Consider the following 20011-nt stretch of genomic DNA (forward strand, 5'->3'; position numbering starts at 1 on the left):
CCTATTGCCGACATCCACGTGTTCGAATTCCGTTTGCTGTGTGAGCTGTATTGGGATACAACACGGCTTTGAATTAGAACACTAACGAATATTGAACACTACTTAATTACGTTTTAATTAACAGCTATTAGGCTTTTAATAAAGCAAATTTCAATTTTTGTACAAAGCTTTGAACGATCTGTGTGTGTCCAATTCAAGTTGTGTCGGAATTAGTTTTCATTAATTAAGTAATTAAATAAGTAGTGTTCAATATTCATTAATGTTTTAATTCAAAGCCGTGTTGTGTTCCAATACAGCTCACACAGCAAACGGAATTCGAACACGTGGATGATGGCATTACATATCAGTAGAATTTGAAGCGCGGACGGAATACGCCTCACCACGTGCTGAATATTGCCACACATAGTGACGGAATATAGGGATTTGGTAGGTTTCCATTCTAAAGGCTTTTAAATAAATATGGCAACATTTTGTGACGTTTCGTTGTTGCTGTCTTGCTGACACATAGTGCGGTGTTTTGAGAGTCACATAAAGCAAAAAGAACTTGAGTAACGCATACGGTTATACTTTTTATAGTTTTTCATTTCTCAATGCGTCCTTAATGTGACGGAATATACCGCATTTACCCTAATGTAGCTTTTGCCCAATTTTCCAGTTTGGTGGGAGCCTCTTTTTTTATTCACTTGTGAAGAATGTAAATATTTTCTGAGCTTTAAATTTATATTAGCTAGTTATAAAAATATATTCTTTTTAAAATAATATCTAAGTTGTATATTTTTTGGAAATTCTTAGTAAACACTTTAGATACCATTATACCAATAAATAAAATTTTTCAATTAAGGTTGTGTAAGAATTTTCACAGAGATAAGAAGCAAATTGAAATTCTATTTTGGAACTTGATTCCAAAGATGACTGGTCCAGAGCTGAAGCCTGAAGGGAGCAGACACATTCACAAGAAGCAGACAGACCCATTTACAGAAAATTGAGAAAAGAACCAAGTTCCAAAAAATGTTTGCTAACGGGTTCATACAGGCTTGTCAACGTTTTACAGACATATTAGCCCAGCCCAACATAATTGTAGAATCAAGAAATAACGTTTAAATTTAAAATTTGGCTAAATGGTGCTGTATTTCCAATGTTGCAATAAGATTCACTAAATTCACGCATAGAAGCAAGAAAGTTACACACCCTGAACATCCAGAAGGATTTTTGAAGTATAAACCTTGTGTAGCTGAGAGTCCCAAAAGATCAAATGATGTGTCTCACCAGATTTGCTGCTATTCTATTAAAAAAAAAGGAAATAGCTGTAAAATAAATGGTAATAAAACTATAAGTATAAGCTCTACCAGCCTAAATGTATGTATGTCATGCTCAACTCAAGCAGGGTAATTAGGGATGATTTTGAGGTGTTTTTCTTACTGTGAAACATTTCACAAACAAGCTTAGGCTCATTTTAAAAGTCTTTTCAAGGACTACCTATTGTATGGTACCGGTAGCTCTGAAAAAAGTCTATATGCTATTTGTAAGGTGACAGCTGCAAAATAAACATTTATGTATATAATATTGTACCTATGTATTATATATATGTATGATATGTTTATGTTAAGTTATGTAACAGTTTAAGTATGTAATACAGTTCATTTGAAAATCAAACTATGAGCTAAGATGGGTTAAAAAATTTTGATGGAGTACGTACTAAAATTGAATTTAAATTGTAAACAAATGTTCTTTCTAAAACTTATTGCCTTGCATACCTATTCAATATTCATTGAAAATGCTCTACAAATTTTTTTTTCTATACTGTTTTTTATTTAGTTCCAATTTTGCCTGCACATTGGTTTTGAATTGAATGTTGCTTTTTTGATAAGATTTTTAGGTATTTTGATATTTAAGGAAGCTTTAGACAAGTTGGAATGGTGAAAGAACAATGTTATTACACCACAAACTGTGAAATAATAATCTTGATAAATTTTTTCAGGGTTGACTCTATTTGGAGCTTTTGTGGTAATGCAGTTTGGTGCACTCTGGGTTCGGCATAAAGTCACCCGTCCTCTGCTCGAGTAAGCTTCATTGATTTATTTCAGGAAGACCTTATCCTACATAGCCTAACATAATTCAGTTTAAATTTGTTTCAATATCTTTGAAGCCCCTCTGATTAATTTTGTAATTTGCCTCATACGTATATTTATTAATAAATCAATTCTTCCTTCTTTCTATGGAATCCTTTAACAGACAAGTACATGACTCTCCAGATAAACCTGAAGTTTATACCATACTATTTTATCTTGAATTTAAACATGTTATATTAGTATTTACTATTTAGTAATGATGAAATGCAAACTAATCCTATTAGTAATTCATCTATCAATAATTATCATTTTGTCCTTGAAAAAACTTGTTTTGTTTCATCAAAGCTTGTATGTCACTGCTTCAGTAGTGCCTTAGTGTTGACAAGGATACTTTTGCCACTGCCATGTAACTAGTGTTGCCACTGCCACATCACTCCTGTGTTGCCACTGCCGTGTCACTCCAGTGTTGCCACTGTCACGTCACTCCAGTGTTGCCACTGCCATGTCACTCCAGTGTTGCCACTGCCATGTCACTCCAGTGTTGCCACTGCCGTGTCACTCCTGTGTTGCCACTGCCATGTCACTCCTGTGTTGCCACTGCCGTGTCACTCCAGTGTTGCCACTGCCACGTCACTCATCTTGCCACTGCCACGTCACTCATCTTGCCACTGCCACGTCACTCATCTTGCCACTGCCACGTCACTCTAGTTACCCTCCCCATCTTGCCACTGCCACTATACTCTAGTTACCCTCCCCATCTTGCCACTGCCACTATACTCTAGTTACCCTCCTCACAGCTACCAAAAGATCGAGATGAGAAGCGCTACCATCGCTCTGCTGCCGTTCCTGTTTGCTGAGCGCGACCGCGCCGCCCTCCTCCAAATGCGCCGCAACCGCGACGCTGAGGTCGGGACCAAATTTTGCATTTTTCTTATTTCTTTCACGCCTAAATCTAATTATAATATCAGAGAGATCGCAGGTTGCATCAAGTTTTTGCCTTTTAATGGATTTATTTTTAAATAAAATGACGCATGACTGCAGTATGATGGGAATATGATGATAATGTGTTCATTGAAATCTTTTTCTTCTTAGCCTATTTTAAGCTTTGTCTATCGAGAAGGTACGTCAATTGAATGCGTTGACAATCGACAATATCTGTCTGTTCCTCCAGTCAGTCTGATCTCAAATGTAAATATGAAAAATTTTAAAAGCAGTACTGGTAAAAGATCGTGCTTAAAATTATAGCGTAGGTGAGCTTTATATGGTATTCATATTTCATATATTTTGGGCTACATAATACAAATGCGTTTACAATGCAGGCGGACCTGATGAAGAACGTGGAGGGCTGGGAGGTGGGAACGTACATGGGAGAGCCCATTTACAAGACGATCGACGAGGATGGCTGGCACGAGCCTAAGAAGTTCGAATATTTCGAGCACTCCGATCCCATGTACCTTCGCACCTTTGCCGACTGCCACCTCAGGCGATGAGTTCAGCACTCTGCTTCGAATTTACTCTATCTTATGTCTATTTTGGACTCGTACACCCGATGTTATTAGTTTATGCCGGACTAGTAACCGAGATCGTCGTTGGTAGACAAATGGTTGAAGGAGATAGTATATCTTCAGTAAGTGCAAGTTCTTCGTAGTAATAACCTCTGTACCGAGCGTACGAAACTAGTGCAGTGCTGCTTTACTGTCAGCCGGTCTACATCATAGCCCCAATAATGATGGCGTGGCGATTTTGATGGAGAATAACAAGTTATGCACGGATTATTTCCAGCAACGCCATGTAACAAGTGGTACTAAGCACTTTCCTTAATCTGTAGTACCTTATCGTCGATTTTGTTTGTCAAGAACTAATATGTCTGTCAAGAACTATATTTCATATCACTGCCAGTCCTAAATTTTAAATTGGAGTAAAATTCATTAAATAGTATGTTGAACCTAATGAGATGTAGTACATGAAATGATTGGCTACTTACATAGCTGGTCCTAAGGCCTCTGTCTTACATTCATATTTGGTCTCGTCAAGTCGATGGCATGACAGTATCTCATTTTCTTGTACATAAATGGTTGTCAAGCCGAACTTCTGGTTTGTTTATTATAAAATACCTTTATTTCGTCTCTCTCGGTTTCCCGCTACAAATCCTTGCAGAGGAGAACGCGTGAAAGTAAAGTCCAAAACAAATCCTTAGTTTTTATTCAGCCTGTACACGCACGAATTGATAACAAAATAACTTGCGATGAATAAAAAAGAAAAATGCCACATGTTACTAACACAAATCGATATCATATTTTTAATGCGACCTAACATATTATAAAGCAGCCTCGATTAAGGTTTGCCTCGCTTACCTCGACCAAGGTTTATCAACTGACCAAGAAACGTGATGGTTCACCATTTTTTCATAAAAAAATTGTATGATCACGTCTCATTCACGGACAGCCGTAAACTCTCATAGTTTGAACAAAAATTGTCATGAATCGCAAAGAGAAAAATTCAGTTGATGAAACGGAGCCGATTTAAACAATCGCAGATTAGAAAATTTACATCATGACGAAGGCAGACTTGCTATAACAACTGTACACTGGAGAAGGTGGCGCGATAGAATAAACCGCGCTCTGAAAATCTTTCAACAACTTGCCTCTCACTGGAAATAGCTTAGTCAAGTTACATGTCATGAAAAGATATTTTTGCTTGCATGTTAGCGACATTATTTCAGCAGGAAATATTTGTTACCAGTAGATTTATGTCGACTAAGACGTGCAGAAAATGACAGTGAAGACTAGATACGTCATCACGGCCAGTCCGACACACAGATCCACAATTATGACGCTTCACAAGTTTCGACCTTCAGAGAATCAGCGATGCTCGTCCTCATTCCAAATCATCTTCGGTGATTTTGGCTCCCTCATTGCTGTCTCCGGCTGCCTCCATGATGCTCTGTTGAATAATAGTATTGAAATCAAAACTGACAAAAAACTATCAATTTTTAACAATACAAAAGCTTAAGAATAAGCTTTTATACCTTCGCATTGGAATAGAGAATAAGCAAATAATGTTGAACATCGAATTATCTAATCAGCAATGAACCTTGCAAGGCTGCGTAAATTTAAAGCTTAATGATCGTGTGAAGTGTAGGAACAGTTCTACATAGGCAATACAACAAAGGTTAAAAAGTATAATAATGTTGATATCTACTACATTTGCATGCATCCAGACTTGACCTTGGTGCATAAGAAACAGTGTGAAAGAAGACTATTTTTACAACACTTCTCTTTAACTTCACGTATTGTTGTTTGTCTCCTACATATTTTATAATTGATATTTAACACAATTTTACCTGTCCAATCGATCTGAAATTTCACACACTTACGTAAAGTCGAAGAAAATACTTTAATCGATTGACAAAATAATGCAATTTTTTTCTTTTAATATTAAAAATGTAAAAAATCATTTATTTTAATATATAAAAATAAGATAAGAAATTCATTGTGCATGTGTAACATTAGAGACACTGGCCTCTTTAGAAGTGTTGTCTTTTAAAAAGTAATTTTTAAACGCATATTATTATACTAGCAGTTTTCTACACTTATCACAGATGATTTGCAATTTCTTGAAGATGAAATATTGATTACACAAAAGAAGGTAGCAAAGACTTTCGGGGTGGGACTTGATAGTACTACTGTTCAAGAATATATGCATACACTATTACAGGGATACTCGCACAGTAGAAAAATTTTGCCTTTTGATTGCTTTAGTTTCCATATTTGAAAGCAATACAAAGTAATATCGTACCGGTAATTCATGCAATATTAAACAACTATACTTGGCCTCTTTCCCGGCAACAAACCTTGCCAACCGCAGGCAGCTGCGCCAACAACAGCTGGAAGACTTGTGGGGGAAGGGTTTGCTGCAGCACCTGCAGCAGTTGCTGAGGTTGCCCGCACACAGCCACAGCTCGGCTGAGGTGAGCAACACCAGACTCCACTTCACCCGTGCTCAGCAGCTCCTCGCCCAGCTGATTGCACAAACGTCTTGTTAGGTATTTTTCAAGCAAAGCCATTAATAGTGTATTATTTTTCAAGCAAAGCCGTTAATGGTGCATTATTTTTCAAGCAAAGCCATTCTAAGACAGACAGTCTGTCTTAGAATTTTGATATAATAATATGATTTTATTCATTTTCAGTTTTTACCATGTTTTTCTTGACTTCGTTTTGTGTGTGTCTGTCATCAAAAATTCAGACCTTAATTTAGAGCTCTTCTGAACATCCTAGAAACTTTAAATTTGGCACGCATGCTTATGCTGCCTAACAATTCAAAATTTGATCATCAGAAATAATAATTTAAAAAAAATTGTAGAAAAAATTTTTAAAAAAATTAAAAAACGTGAAAAATTCATGGTTTGGAATTGAGTTTTTTCTCAAACATCCACACTTGCCAACCCTGGAAATTGATTTCAATTGCTAAAATTGCTAACTAAAAAGTAGAAAATAAATAAATATAAAAATATTTTTAAACACCCGTTTTTCTTGTTTTTACAAAACTAAAAATAATGAATTAAAACATATAAAAAAAACTGTTGAAAAACCATGTTTTCTTAACGGACTAAAAAGAAAAACATTTACTCTTACATAAAATTACATAACATTTTACATACCGTAAAATGGGGTAACTTAGACCGGCGGGGTAACTTTTAACCACTTTTCGATTTTTTTTACAAAAACCCCCACAACTCAAAAACTATTTGACATAGAAAAATTTTGTCAATGGGCATTAAAGGCCTAATACTGAGGCTACATAACACAATAGAAAGATTTAAAAAGTTTGCATATCTAATAGGTTAAAAAATTAAAAATGTGACCCACGAAAAAAAGCTATTATTTAAAGTCTAAGTTACCCCAAGAGCTGGGGTAACAAAGACCATCACTTTTTTTAAAATTACATTAAGACTATGAGAGGCAGGAGCCAGCAATTTATGGTGAGTGAAGCTAGAGTATAGACCTGTATTTTACATGTTTCAATTCAAGTTTAATTTAGCTAGTAAGAAAATGGCATCATTTATAAGAAAAAAAGTGGTCTAAGTTACCCCATTTTACGGTAACTTAAATGTTATGTAAGAGTAAATGTTTTTCTTTTTTGTCTGTTAATAAAACGTGGTTTTTCAATAGTTTTTTTATTTGTTTTGATTCATTATTTTAAGTTTTGTAAAAACCAGAAAAACTTGGGTTTTTAAAAATATTTTTTAGATTTATTTATTTGAACTTATGATGGAGCTGGACTCCAAAACTTTTTCAATATCGAGATGTTGAATTTGCTTGGTGTTTTCTTTGCTTTTAAATTCCATGTGAACTTGCAATATAAGCAGACTGATAATATAAGTACTCATAAAATTTAAATTTGAGTCAATCTAAGGACATGATTCGTGGAAGTGGAAGGAAATCATCCTGATCAGAAGCATCTCTCTCAGTGACCATGATGAGCAAATTTGTTCAATTCTTAACTGCAAGTGAAAGTAAATGAGAATTTCATTATCAAGTACCGTCAGCCTACATTATAGCAATTTATTTTGGCATTAATTGATATATTATAATCATATTTTCTGTGAAAAATAGTTATTCCTAGCCTCTAAAACAAGACAATTGAATAAGGTAGTTATTAGTATTGATAACAGAAATTGATTCACAATTATGTTGAGTTTCTAAGGATGAGGTATCCTGAATAAATATTAATAAAATGGGAATTTTTCATAGATTTTCACCATTGTCAAGACAAAAATAGACAAATTTTTAAATAAATATGTTCAAAAAGTTGTTTATATTGACAAAGAAGTCTGGAAAAATTATTGCAACTAACCTGCACTTGGGTTAAAAAGAATTTTTGCACTGCTTCCTGGTCTTTAAGATCTGGCCACTTGATGTTAGCTGAGGAAGAAGCTCCTTTACGTCCCTTCCGTCCTGAAAAAAATCAACATTTAATCAAACTTGAATATTTTGCAAGTGTAAGCTTACAAATACAGAAGAAATGCTACATGGCTGCTGATATGAAGCTTGCAGTAGACAAGGTTGTTATAAATGCACAATGGCATGTCCATGGATACAGTAATATCACATCAATAACATGATAATGTATGGATATGGTAATATCATATCAATAAAGGAAAAACAAGTAAAAATTACAGAAAATGTCATTTATTGATGATGGTGATGATCACCATGATGTCACCCGACTGAGTGCCACCCAGGCCCAATGTCATTTAAATTTATTCTACATCTAAATCATCTACAAAGGAAGAGGACTTCAGAGTACTGTTAGTAATGGATGAGTACCACACTTTGCATGCTTCAAACCTTTTAAAATTGAGTTTTATTTCAAGTATCCCAGATTATCTCTGGATACCATAAAATGGGGTTACTTTGATTGCTTTTTTTTAATATGATGCCATTTTTTTACTAGATGAATTAAACTTAAATTGAAACATGCAAAATACAGGTCTATACTCTAGCTTCACTCACCATAAATTGCTGGCTCCTGCCTCTCATAGTTTTGATGTAATTTCAAAAAAGTGATGGTCTTTGTTACCACCCACTTTAGGGTTTCTTTGACTGGGTGGTAAAATCAATTTTATTTTTTGGTAGAATAACTCCAGGTTTTGGTGCATTGTAGTAGAACTCTTCTAGTTACATATGCAAGTGACAAATTTTAGGAAAGTGTCATAGTTTGCAAATTGGGGGCGCTGCACCCCAATGGGCAAAATGTGACCACCTAATGGCAGCCGTGACAGGGTAACATTGACCGGCTTGGAAATTAAGTTAAAATTACCATATTTAAGACTGTAGAGTATGAAACATAAAGAAAAAACATTAATAGGTGTATCAAACATAAAATATGTTTTATAGGTACCTATGGTAATTTTAACTTAATTTCCAGGCCGGTCAAGCATCAATGTTACCCTGTCATGGCTGCCATTAGGTGGTGACATTTTGCACTTTGGGGGGCGGTGCCCCCATTTGCAAACTATGACACTTTTCTCAAATTTGTCATTTGCATATGTAACTAGAAGAGTTCTACTACAATGCATCAAAACCGGGAGTGATTTTATCAAAAAATAAAAAAAATTGGAAGGGGTACTCTGACAGGCTTTAAATAATAGCTCTTTTTCATGGGTCAAATTTTAAATTTTTTAACCAAGATAGATTATTATTAGATATGCAAACTTTTTAAATCTTTCTATTGTGTTATGTTACTGTAGCCTCAGTATTAGGCCTTTAATAATGGCCATTGACAAAATTTTTCTATGTCAAATAGTTTTTGAGTTTTGGGGGTTTTTGTTAAAAAAATGAAGAGTGGTCAAAGTTACCCCGGGAGTCAAAGTAACCCTATTTTATGGTACCCCATTCCCAGGGATAATTTGGATTTTGGGACACTTTTTTTGTGTCTGGCACCTTACAAATAGCATATGGAATTTTTTTAGAAGCCATTCGATAGCCCTTGCAAAGAGCTTTAAAATGAGCCCAAACTTGTTTATGAAATTTTTCATGGAAAGAAGTTATAACAAAAACTCTCAAAACCATCTTTTATTACCCCATTAAGGCCCATTTGATGGTAGACTTTGCCCTTTATAGCCATTATAGGGCAGATTTCAACTAAAAATAATCACAAAGACATAGCTAACAAGTAAAAATTATTGTTTCACAATTCACATCAATGACATCATCACATGTTAAGTTTTGAATTTGCAGGCAAAATATTTGATTTTTCTCATTAGCCATTAGGTATTAAAAACAATTAGCTAAGCAAGGACCACTCACCACAGGATTTCAAGAACAGTTAAAACTTATTTTGTCTTTCAAGGCTTAGGTAGCCCTAACACTAACAGATTCATAGCTCAAAATCTAACTCATGGCTTGGAATAGGTATTGTCCTAGGCTCCTGGCTGGCTATCTATCTGTCAATGCTGTCATGGCTTAGGGATAACTTTATTGAGGGAAGAAATATTAACCGTTTGCTAAAAAATCTCTCATTTGCTACTAGGTATAATCCGGGTACCTAACAAGATACCCAAGAAAATTTGGTAACCATGCTACGCCTGCAGCGCACCCCTGACCCCAGTTCCACTACAGTACACTAAGTAGGTACAGAGTTAGTAGACTTACTCTTCTCACGTAGCCTCTTCTTAAAATCAGGATCATTTCGCCTCTTCTTGTCAAAATATATACAGTATCCAACAAACAGTGCACCAGCAACTCCAGCACACACTCCAATAGTACTCTTCGAAACCATTGTGATAGGGACAATAATTTAGAGACGAGCAAAGGCTATTATTACTTCTCAAGCGCCCTACTAACAGGCTCGACACGTTGCCAGAAGTCCGAGCAGCAAACAAAATTTCGCAGGACTGACGATTAGTACCAAGAGCAAAAGTGCGAATTGTTACATCACATGGAAGACAAATTTAAATCAGTTTGATATTTTATTGAATTACTCTCTATTTTTTCGCACACTGCATCACGAACCAAAATTATTGGCATGTGTTTTATTAAGGATAAATTAATCTAATTAGACTAAACACTATATTCCAATAGCCTCGCGTAAAGTAAGTGGCAAAATACGCGCAATGCCAGCCATTAGTACTTTTGGCCAATAGTTTCCACGCAACTAGTATAAATTAAAGGCTAATTAATGCTAGGCTGATTTTATATACTGTTTTCAAAGTTTGTGTGTGGGTCTGTATGAGTATTTGAAGCATGGTTGAATTAATACATATATTATTCAACCATGATTTGAAGCCTGGCACCGAAAAATATATATACCTGTATGGGCGCGTATCAACGATAGTTTCGTAAACTAATTTTCCAAATTTTTTTCCAGGTACACTCTCAGTCTATGTGGATAAATAAGAAATGATTGAAGTTCACGCACGTAGAATTGCTCATGCATTGGCTCTATTGTGATTTTTGGAGTTGATGCTCACGAACGAACGATAGATAGATACCAGATATTAACATAACAAAACATAGTGATGTCGGCGCTAAAGAGTAGGCCTGATGTGGCCTGTCGCCGAATCTTGAACTTTTCGTGACTTGTTCACAAAAGATCTAAAATCGTGTCATTTGACCGGATCTTTTCAGGACTGATGATAGTTTGAAATAGCTACTCGACATGGTACTAGGCATTTCAAATCTGAACAGATATTTTTCCCCAGCTTTATCTAGTCTGTTCTTGAACGCGTTCATACTCGGAGCGCCAACGATGTAGTTAGGGAGGCTGCTCCACATGTCGGTGATTCGAAGCGAGAAGAAATGTTGTCGCGCGGACAAGTTGCAGCTCAGTTTTTTTAGTTAATAGCCTTGGCCCCTGTTGTTGGTTCTTGTTTCAAATTCTAGTAATAATTCGGGACCTTGTATAAACCATGAGTATACGTACTTGTATACTTGAATGAGGTCCCCACTCAGACGTCAATAACTGAGGCTTGGATGCTTCATAATTGTAGGATCAAATAAGAATATTTTGTTCGGTGTTCTTAAAAGTTGCATTAAGACTAAGAGCAAACCCTAGTGTTCGATCTGACGCGATTAGAGCGGTTTGACGATCCCGTAGCAGGTAGCGAACTTGGTGCTAACTTACCGTAACCGGAGGGATGTGCCCGTAGTTCAGCATCTGCCGAGGTATGTTCTAGTAGCGTGTACTTAATTTACTGCATTTCCAATTGTTGAATAATCTGTTAGTATATTCCAAGTTAATTCATTTCTATTTTGAGATAAGGTGCAATTATTTAAGTTATTAAACTTAAGCTAGACTTCGTTTCTAGTAGGGAATCGATCTTAGAGGAGGCCAGTCCCAATCATTGCCGCTCCTGAGCTCTTAGCCTAAATGTTATACGTTATGTATTAGTTCACTATCAAGTTAATCATAAAATTTTCATGTGGGTAAAGCTTTTTAATTGAACCTCGGCACGTAAGATTATCACAATAATCTTTTTCTTTCTTCATAGGACTTGCCCTTCAAGCCTGGAATTATCCTTGTTGCACGTCTTTGAAAATTCTCTTTCAACCATTGAACATTCTACACTTAACCTTTCGGAGACGATCGGTGTCTTAAAAAAATAACGTCGTGGTTATTAGGATTCTCTTTTTAAATCATAGGAAGCAACTTGAGTAATAAGCTTTCATTCAGCTTTCAGAATTATCTTGATCATTAAAGTTATTTTTTTAGAGAAGTAGCGCTACCGTACTTGTGCGTCAATCCGGCGTGTCACTTCAAAAGGACAGATTACTGGCTTTATTGCACTACATTGCGTTACATGGCGGTAGTAGGAACTCAGAGCAGAAATCTTAATAGTTTAGAATAATTAAGAAATTTATGGATGAAGGTTAAGATGAAATTGCTTAGCAGCACAATAATGAGACAAATCATTAGGTACCTCCTATCACTTTCAAAATGTGCAAATAGATGATAAAGTTGAAGTGCTCAAGATATTAGTTTATCATCTTACCTGAGATGGCAAGACCTGTATATCACAATTAATTTTTTAGCACAAGACTACTGAAATGAGCTTTTTTTTGCTAGATTCTGTTGCAAATAACCAAACCAATTTTTGTATTACGTAATATTAATACTAAAAATACTCATACATTCAACATTTTGACGTGGAAGTCAATCCAATTTTCTTCATTGTTTTTCGTCGCATTAGCTCCCCGACATAAAAGGAATATCAATCGAATTGATAAACGACAAAAACCACTACTAATCCGACAGCAATCAGATCAAAAATATAAGTTATTCTAGCAGGAGAAGAATTAAGTCCAAGGCTTCTGGGTGTCTTCTTGCCGCGACAGGTGTTCGTGAGAGTAGCAATCTTGTCGGGCCCGTTGGGGCATGACATCGTCAGGTACTCCTCCAGGGACTTGGAACATGTAAAGTTGCCATCGCAGTGTGAGCACCACGAGTTCACGTAGATGTTGCACATCTACCATCACACAATAAGCAGCATAGAAATCTAATACCTAAAAAATATAAGCATTAGTGAATAGAACGATTGTATTTCACAAATAAATCTTTGGAAAATCCATCTTATATTCAAAAAAATAATTTGTGCATCAATAATTCGGAAACAGGTACCATACCGCCAATAAAAATTAAATAAGGACAATCATAATGCTGGAGATTATTTTTTGGTTAAAAAGTTTAGAGCAAAAACAAGGAGAAATCTCATCAAGCAAGCCAAAGTTATTGCCAATTATTCATTGAACAAATCTTACCTGGTGAAGGAATAAGCAAGCGTTTTTTCTCAAATAACATATGACCGTCTCATGTAACAGGCTTTTCATACCTTTATATCAGAGGGATCAAAAAGAGAACAATTGTTACAAGGGAGCTTCGTGGTGGTGACGATGCTCGATGCTGGAAGCGGGCAACCGTCGCTCTGACGAACATGCAAATGGGAAAATTATTGGGTTTGCGAAATCTTAATGATTCAGTCGTACTACATTGGTACGGAGAGAAACAACAAATTTCATAATAAAATTTAGAAATGCAGCAAAGCTTGTCAGCAATACGTTTCATTTCTGAACTTTTTCTACCCTGATTACTGCGTACTTTGCACATTCAGAGTACACAAGATTGAGACATGGAGGAATCGTAGTGTCCGAAAACCCACTAACGAATTATCAAATATCTCACACACCCTCATCCACTGTAACACTTCAATATGTTTTATGTAGATTAATTAACGACAAGGAAGCCTTGGATAATAAATTTTCTAACCTCTAAGACCACAGGTCCGGAGAGAGCATCAACGACTTCGTTGGAGTGCCAAGTAACTTGCTTGGCTTTGCAGAGATGAGAGAAGGCCATGCTGTGTATGCTCATGAAGTGGTTACCGGAAAAAATAGCGTGGCACTGAGAGGTCCGAGTCTCGTCGTCGGCTGCCACTGGTCGGTTCTCGGTTCCACTTAAACTGAGATTCGAGCCCGGCTCTGGTGGTGCACTACTGAAAGTTGTGCCAGTTATGAGGATTTAACTTGAAAATATTGTTATTTTATGGAAATCTTTTGTCAAGTGTGGAAAAGGAATGAATCAGGAACATTGTAACACTTTGCTCGTTCGCACAATACGATTGAATATTTGTCTCATATAAAATAATTTACATGAAAATGTGAATATTTTTGGTGAAAATTGATATTTATCGCGATGAAGATCGAAAATAACATAAAGGGAATAATGCATTAAAATTCAGTCTATAAAGAGATTACGACGGCCGGGTTTCATAAATGTGCCCAAATGTATTATTAAAACGGTCAAAAGTTTATGTTCTGTTGTCCTCATAGAAAGGATTACCGATCAACTGCGGTAAAACATTGTCTTTTGCTTTTTTTAGAAACTTCTATGAAATTTTTTAATCATTGGCTATTAAATGATGCTAGTGACATGCGGCAAAGAGAAAAGATTCCTGGAACTAGAGATCCCTTCTTAATTTCTAGCGTTATCCAAATTATATTTGTATTTGCATTGTTCAATTCACAATATCTATAGAATAAATTTCAATTAAAATTAATCCTGATAGGAGTCAGTAACCTGCTGCTGATGACCGCGAACTGCTCCACAGCGGCGACCGAGCAGTCCTGCATCTCTAGTTTGCTCAGACCGATCATGTTCACAGATCCTCGACTCAGGAGGCCGATCTTCGAAGAGATCAAGGAGAGATCACCACTGCCTGAGATTGATCCTTCGTCCAGAGCTCCGATCCTGCTGTTGTTGATCAGCAGGCGACCGCTTGTCGGCATCCTAACTGAATTCTGTGAATTCGAAAACGCTAGATTGCAGCAAATATAGAAGGTTTAGTGTTATTAATATCCCATAGAGCGACAAAGAGATCAAAGTAGACTGGAATTCAGAGTTGATTTGGAATTGTTGAAAACGGAGGCATGTATGAAAATTATTTAGAATTATTAAATCAAAGAAGTGGTCATTTCAGGATAGTGCTCAAGTATGTATGGCTTCTGTTATTCCTGTGGTTGTAATTTTTTATATGTAAAATGTAAAATAATTTTAAAATATTAAATCAAATTAGAATTCCAAATGATTGAATCGTTTGTGTTGTCGCTTAAGGTAATCCTGCTAAATATGTTTAACGGCAGACACATTCATATGAAATATACCAATCTGTTGAAAACAGATTAAATGTTAAAAATTTATTCGGTGACCTTAATTCTTAAGCATTTCCACATAATCTTTCAAAAAACCAGTTATACATTTTATTCCGTTCAATTATTTTTACTCCGTATATCTTTTAATTATTAACACTAATGTTTTCAATCATCAATGACATACTAGTCACCATGCACTCAGCAAGCGCTACACAGTACCTATTCGTCACTCGCTAATAAATACCACTTAATAATGGTCAGAAATGCAATTTTTAATGGATCATTGACATATACATATTAACTACGAAGCTGTCTTCACTAGAAATTTGTGAATCAGTTTTCTATAGAAAATATCTATTTTAAATTGAATTGCTGGCGACTTGTGCCATAGCGATTTAAGCAGCATTGACGTTAGACTACGCGAGGAGCGATAAACGATAACAACTATTCATTTCAACACGTCTCACCTTCGAAATTTTTGTGACGTTTGAGTTCTGAATAGTGATGACAACATCTTCGTGTTCGTGTGACGTGAACGCGTCGTCGCCCAGCACTCCGATGTCGCTGTTGGAAGCGAGGAAGCGCAGCTGCTTACAGCCGTCCACCAAGCCCCGGTCAATGCCAGAGACTTTGCTGCCGCCAAATACCAATCAAAAATTTAAATTTATGAACTTTATTTTGGTTCACAAGTTTTAAGTATGCGGATTTGGCTTCGCTTAGTCGCTCAGTTTCAAAATGATTATAATATTATTGGCAGTCGAAGATATGAGCGTCTTTCATGTTAATCTATTTTCGTATGCAAAATGAAACCTGTTGACCGTTTGCACAGAAAGTTTGCAATCGTAAGATATTTGGATAAATGTAAGTTAATAGATTGATACTGCAAATCAAACTAGTTCACAAAGTGCACCGCAAGTGAAATAATCTAAGTTAATAGATTGAAATTGCAAACCAAACTAATGTACTAAGTGCTAAGCGAGTGCGCTCATGGATTTTAATGTGTTGACACCACAAACACAAACCTGTTGACGATGTGCACGTTGACCGTGCGCATGCCAAGTTCGGTCAGGGAGCCGTGCTGCCCGTGGGCCGAGTTCTGCCCTCGGTCATCGGGCCGCGGGAAGCGCACGGGGGCCGAGTCCGCGATGAGGAGCTGTAGGTGATCGCTGCGCCGCAAGGCCAACAGCAGGGACAGCGGCACCGTCTGGGACAAATTGCACGTCTGGGACAAAGTGCACGTCTGGGACAAATTGCACGTCTGGGACAAAGTCTGGGACAAAATGCGCACATCTTGGACAAAGTCGGGGACAAAGTGCACGTCTGGGACAAAGTCTGGGACAAAATGCGCACATCTTGGACAAAGTCGGGGACAACTTGCAGGTCTGGGACAAAGTCCGGGACAAAATGCACACATCTTGGACAAAGTCGGGGACAAATTGCACGTCTGGGACAAATTGCACATCTGGGACAAATTGCACGTCTGGGACAAATTGCACGTCTGGAACAAATTGCACGTCTGAGACAAATTGCACGTCTGGGACAAATTGCACGTCTGGGACAAAGTCGGGACAACTTGCACGTCTAGGACAAAGTCCGGGACAAATTGCAGGTCTAGGACAAAATCAGGAACTAATTGCAGGTCTAAGACAAAATCAGGAACAAATTGCAGGTCTAGGACAAAATCAGGAACAAATTGCAGGTCTAAGACAAAATCAGGAACAAATTGCAGGTCGGGGACAAAATCAGGAACAAATTGCAGCTCTGGGACAAAATCAGGAACAAATTGCATGTCTGGGACAAAATCAGGAACAAATTGCAGGTCTGGGACAAAATCAGGAACAAATTGCAGGTCTGGGACAAAATCAGGAACAAATTGCAGGTCTGGCACACAGTCAGGGACAAATTGCGCCTTTTAGACAGAGGCTGGGGCAAACTGCATATCTAGGACAAAGTCGGGGAAAATTGAACATCTGGGACAAAATCTTTGAAAAATTACACATTTGGGACAAAGCTCGCATATGGGACGTAGAATTAAGTGATCATTTTAGGCTTTCTTACGCAACCAAGTTTCCTAAGAATCACGTTAACCGCTAACTTCGCGAAAAAATTTTAGTTATCATTGTCATGAGATATCAGAATGAACGATAATTACATCTGAAATTAAGGTAATTATTCCTAAGTACAGTTTCATGAAATTATAAAATGCTCTAATTCTAAATATTTTTTTTCATAAAATAGTGGAGAGATTACATTGACTATAAGTACCTGTTTCTCCACAGCGCACTGGGTGATGTTAAGTGAAGCGTATGTAACTCTTTGACCAAGTTTGGGCACCAGCGGGCAGGGGGTATTCATTAGGTCGTGTAATGTGCCCGAGACGTCCGCCTTTTGGAAGGAAAAGTATCTTAAGGAAAAAATACTCAAAGAATTTCAAAATATTGTTTGAAGTAATTTTGAATCCACGGGTTCAAGAGCAGTGCAAAAGATGTCGACTGACATGTACACTGAATTAAGGTGATTACAAAGTACGAATCTAAAAAAATTGGGATTGAATAATTGAGACAGTTTCAACTCATTCCAAATTGTTTCCAGCATTGAACATTACCGAAAATTATTGTATTTTTTCAGTTTAATAATAAATAAAGAAAGCTTCTGGACCTTGTGGAAATAACAGTAGCATGATACTTCTACGTGGGTACTGTCGGCATGGTCACGATAAGTTTTCACTCTGCATTCTTCCTGCATTTTGCTGCAGTTGTCACTAGATGGCGCTTCACCACGTACTGCATATGGCAACAAGTTGTCTGTGCTGATTCTCCCGAACCCTTCGTTGTAGATCTGACAGTCTACTTCGTTCAACCAAACTACGTAAGATAGGACAACGAAAAGTGCGTTCTGAATTTCTTCAGCAGACATTTTTACTGATTTTTTAAACAGCCAGTTTACAATATTTCAAGGTATTTAATAAAATAATATCAATTTTTGTTTTCAATATTTTTATGTCCGAGCTGTATGATGAATTGAAATATCATGATTAAGAGACAAAGCTATAAAATGCATGTCTACTTTCATAGCACGGAAAGAATTCTACTGATAGCCAAAACTACATGAAGTCAACAGTGAATTTTGTCATCACTCTCAAATTAATGAAATAATAATTTCCAACAACCGATGCATTCTAAACCCCGCGATCAAATAACTCAGCAATTCAAATTACTTTAGCGTGAATTGACCGCGCTACCTTAATTTTCATTCACAAACTTAGAATCTGATCCATTTAGCGCAGTGACCTCTCACTTTTCGCGACAGATGAAGCGAGACTGAGTTTAAGAGGCCGTCACGAGCGCAACGACAACAAAATATACAAACATCTTTCCTGCAGCGTTTCCCAGCGCTGAGCTCATATCCTGCGCAGATCAGAAGTGCGTACCGAAAAGGTTCAGCTAAGATAACGTATTCGTTGTCTAGCTGCAACATAACATATGCGTTATTCAGCTATGAGAACGTATTTGATGCTCAACCACTATAAAGTATTCATTGTCCAGGTACGATAACTTATTTATTGTCTAGCGACGGTATAACGTATTCGTTGTCTAGCTACGATAACGTATTTATTGTCTAGCGACGGTAACGTATTCGTTGTCTAGCTACGATAACGTATTTATTGTCTAGCGACGGTAACGTATTCGTTGTATAGCTACGACATCATATGCGTTGTTCAGCTATGAGAACGTATTTGATGATCAACCACTAAAACGTATTCGTAGGTCAGCGACGTTAGGTTTACTGTAGATAGTTACCGAAAAATTTGAATGCTAATGAGTTAGATGTCTCAAAATATGTTTTACCCCTACTTCAGTTTATACTATCATCTATAACATGAAGGCAATTCGTATTTCTGACTGTAAATTATGATATCTAATTGAGTTGAATATAGAAATCGCTATCGTTCTAACCACAATGGAACAGCTTGAATGCACTTCAGAAGTATCTGTATGCATATTCGCTTCAGAAGGGTTTGAACACACGATTTTTCGTTCTTGTCTTATAAAAATCTTGGTTTCTTCTAAAAATAACATTAGTATTGCACTCAACATCTGACTAACGAGTAAAATAATTTATTTCGAACATGTAGGCCACGACATTGAGTCCAATTAATTTAAAAATTCAATTTAAAATAAATTAAATTTGTCAAATTAAACACGTTCCAGGTATTTCCGTCTCCTTACGCCAGGGCCAGCTTGAAACTCAAAATCAAAATGTTAACTAAATCAACAATGGTACATTGTGCAGTACAAGCAGGCCTTGTACTGCAGGCATTTGACAAGACAGAATTCAATTATAATGTTTCGCGGGAGCGAACTTCGTAGGTAGAAACAAATGCAAATGACTGCTAGATAAATACCTTTAATAATTGTAACATTAGGGATGAGAAGATTCATATAAAGTTCCATTCGCTAATTCAATTCATAATGTGACAACAAATGGATAAATGTATTTTCCTTATGAAATATGCCGCATCGCATTCTGTCGTCGAACTCACCTGTATTTTTTTCTGTAAATTACGATATAATAAAATTAGCGAATATGGCTGAATTGGCAAATTCTTCATTAGTGGAAATAAAATTTAGGGAAATCTGCCTTGAATAAACTCCTTGTTCTAGTTTAACTGAGTTTTCTACTGAAATTCAGCCTACATTCAAAGATGAAAACTTATTTGAAGTTCTAGCGTCCCGCGGGGTAATTTTCAGTCTTAGAAAGACGACACAGTTCAGAAACAGAGTTCATTATGTC

At 36.6% G+C, this 20011-nt stretch overlaps 3 protein-coding genes across 4 annotated transcripts; 1 reads left to right on the plus strand and 2 right to left on the minus strand.

The window, feature by feature from the left end:
- Positions 1–1978: 1978 nt before the first annotated feature.
- On the plus strand, positions 1979–4157 carry LOC108670009 (NADH dehydrogenase [ubiquinone] 1 alpha subcomplex subunit 13; the record flags this gene model as incomplete). The annotated part of the gene is given in 3 exon segments (XM_018157451.2): positions 1979–2060; positions 2867–2975; positions 3389–4157. Coding segments are annotated over 3 exon segments (362 nt in total), but the record flags the coding sequence as incomplete, so codon positions are not given.
- Positions 4158–4254: 97 nt separating this feature from the next.
- LOC108670008 (mitochondrial import receptor subunit TOM20 homolog) lies at positions 4255–10461 on the minus strand. Its single transcript, XM_018157450.2, has 4 exons — positions 10226–10461; positions 7926–8026; positions 5923–6090; positions 4255–5012 (listed from the first exon to the last, which is right to left on the minus strand). Exons 1-4 carry the CDS (start codon positions 10350–10352, stop codon positions 4947–4949), a joined length of 462 nt encoding a protein of 153 aa, XP_018012939.1. The 5' UTR covers positions 10353–10461; the 3' UTR covers positions 4255–4946.
- A 1613-nt stretch (positions 10462–12074) lies between these two features.
- LOC108670006 lies at positions 12075–18165 on the minus strand. Of its 2 annotated transcripts, none has more exons than XM_018157448.2 (8): positions 17876–18165; positions 17483–17602; positions 16240–16421; positions 15685–15850; positions 14646–14866; positions 13836–14058; positions 13402–13494; positions 12075–13038 (listed from the first exon to the last, which is right to left on the minus strand). In XM_018157448.2, exons 1-8 carry the CDS (start codon positions 18131–18133, stop codon positions 12784–12786), a joined length of 1518 nt encoding a protein of 505 aa, XP_018012937.1. In that variant the 5' UTR covers positions 18134–18165; the 3' UTR covers positions 12075–12783. The 2 variants fall into 2 exon arrangements, with proteins under 2 accessions (XP_018012937.1, XP_018012936.1); XM_018157447.2 differs by having other exon boundaries at positions 13836–14061.
- Between the last annotated feature and the right edge of the window lie 1846 nt (positions 18166–20011).

This window comes from Hyalella azteca, unplaced genomic scaffold (genome assembly GCF_000764305.2).
Source record: "Hyalella azteca isolate HAZT.00-mixed unplaced genomic scaffold, Hazt_2.0.2 contig13295, whole genome shotgun sequence".
In the NCBI taxonomy this organism is placed as follows: domain Eukaryota; kingdom Metazoa; phylum Arthropoda; class Malacostraca; order Amphipoda; family Hyalellidae; genus Hyalella; species Hyalella azteca.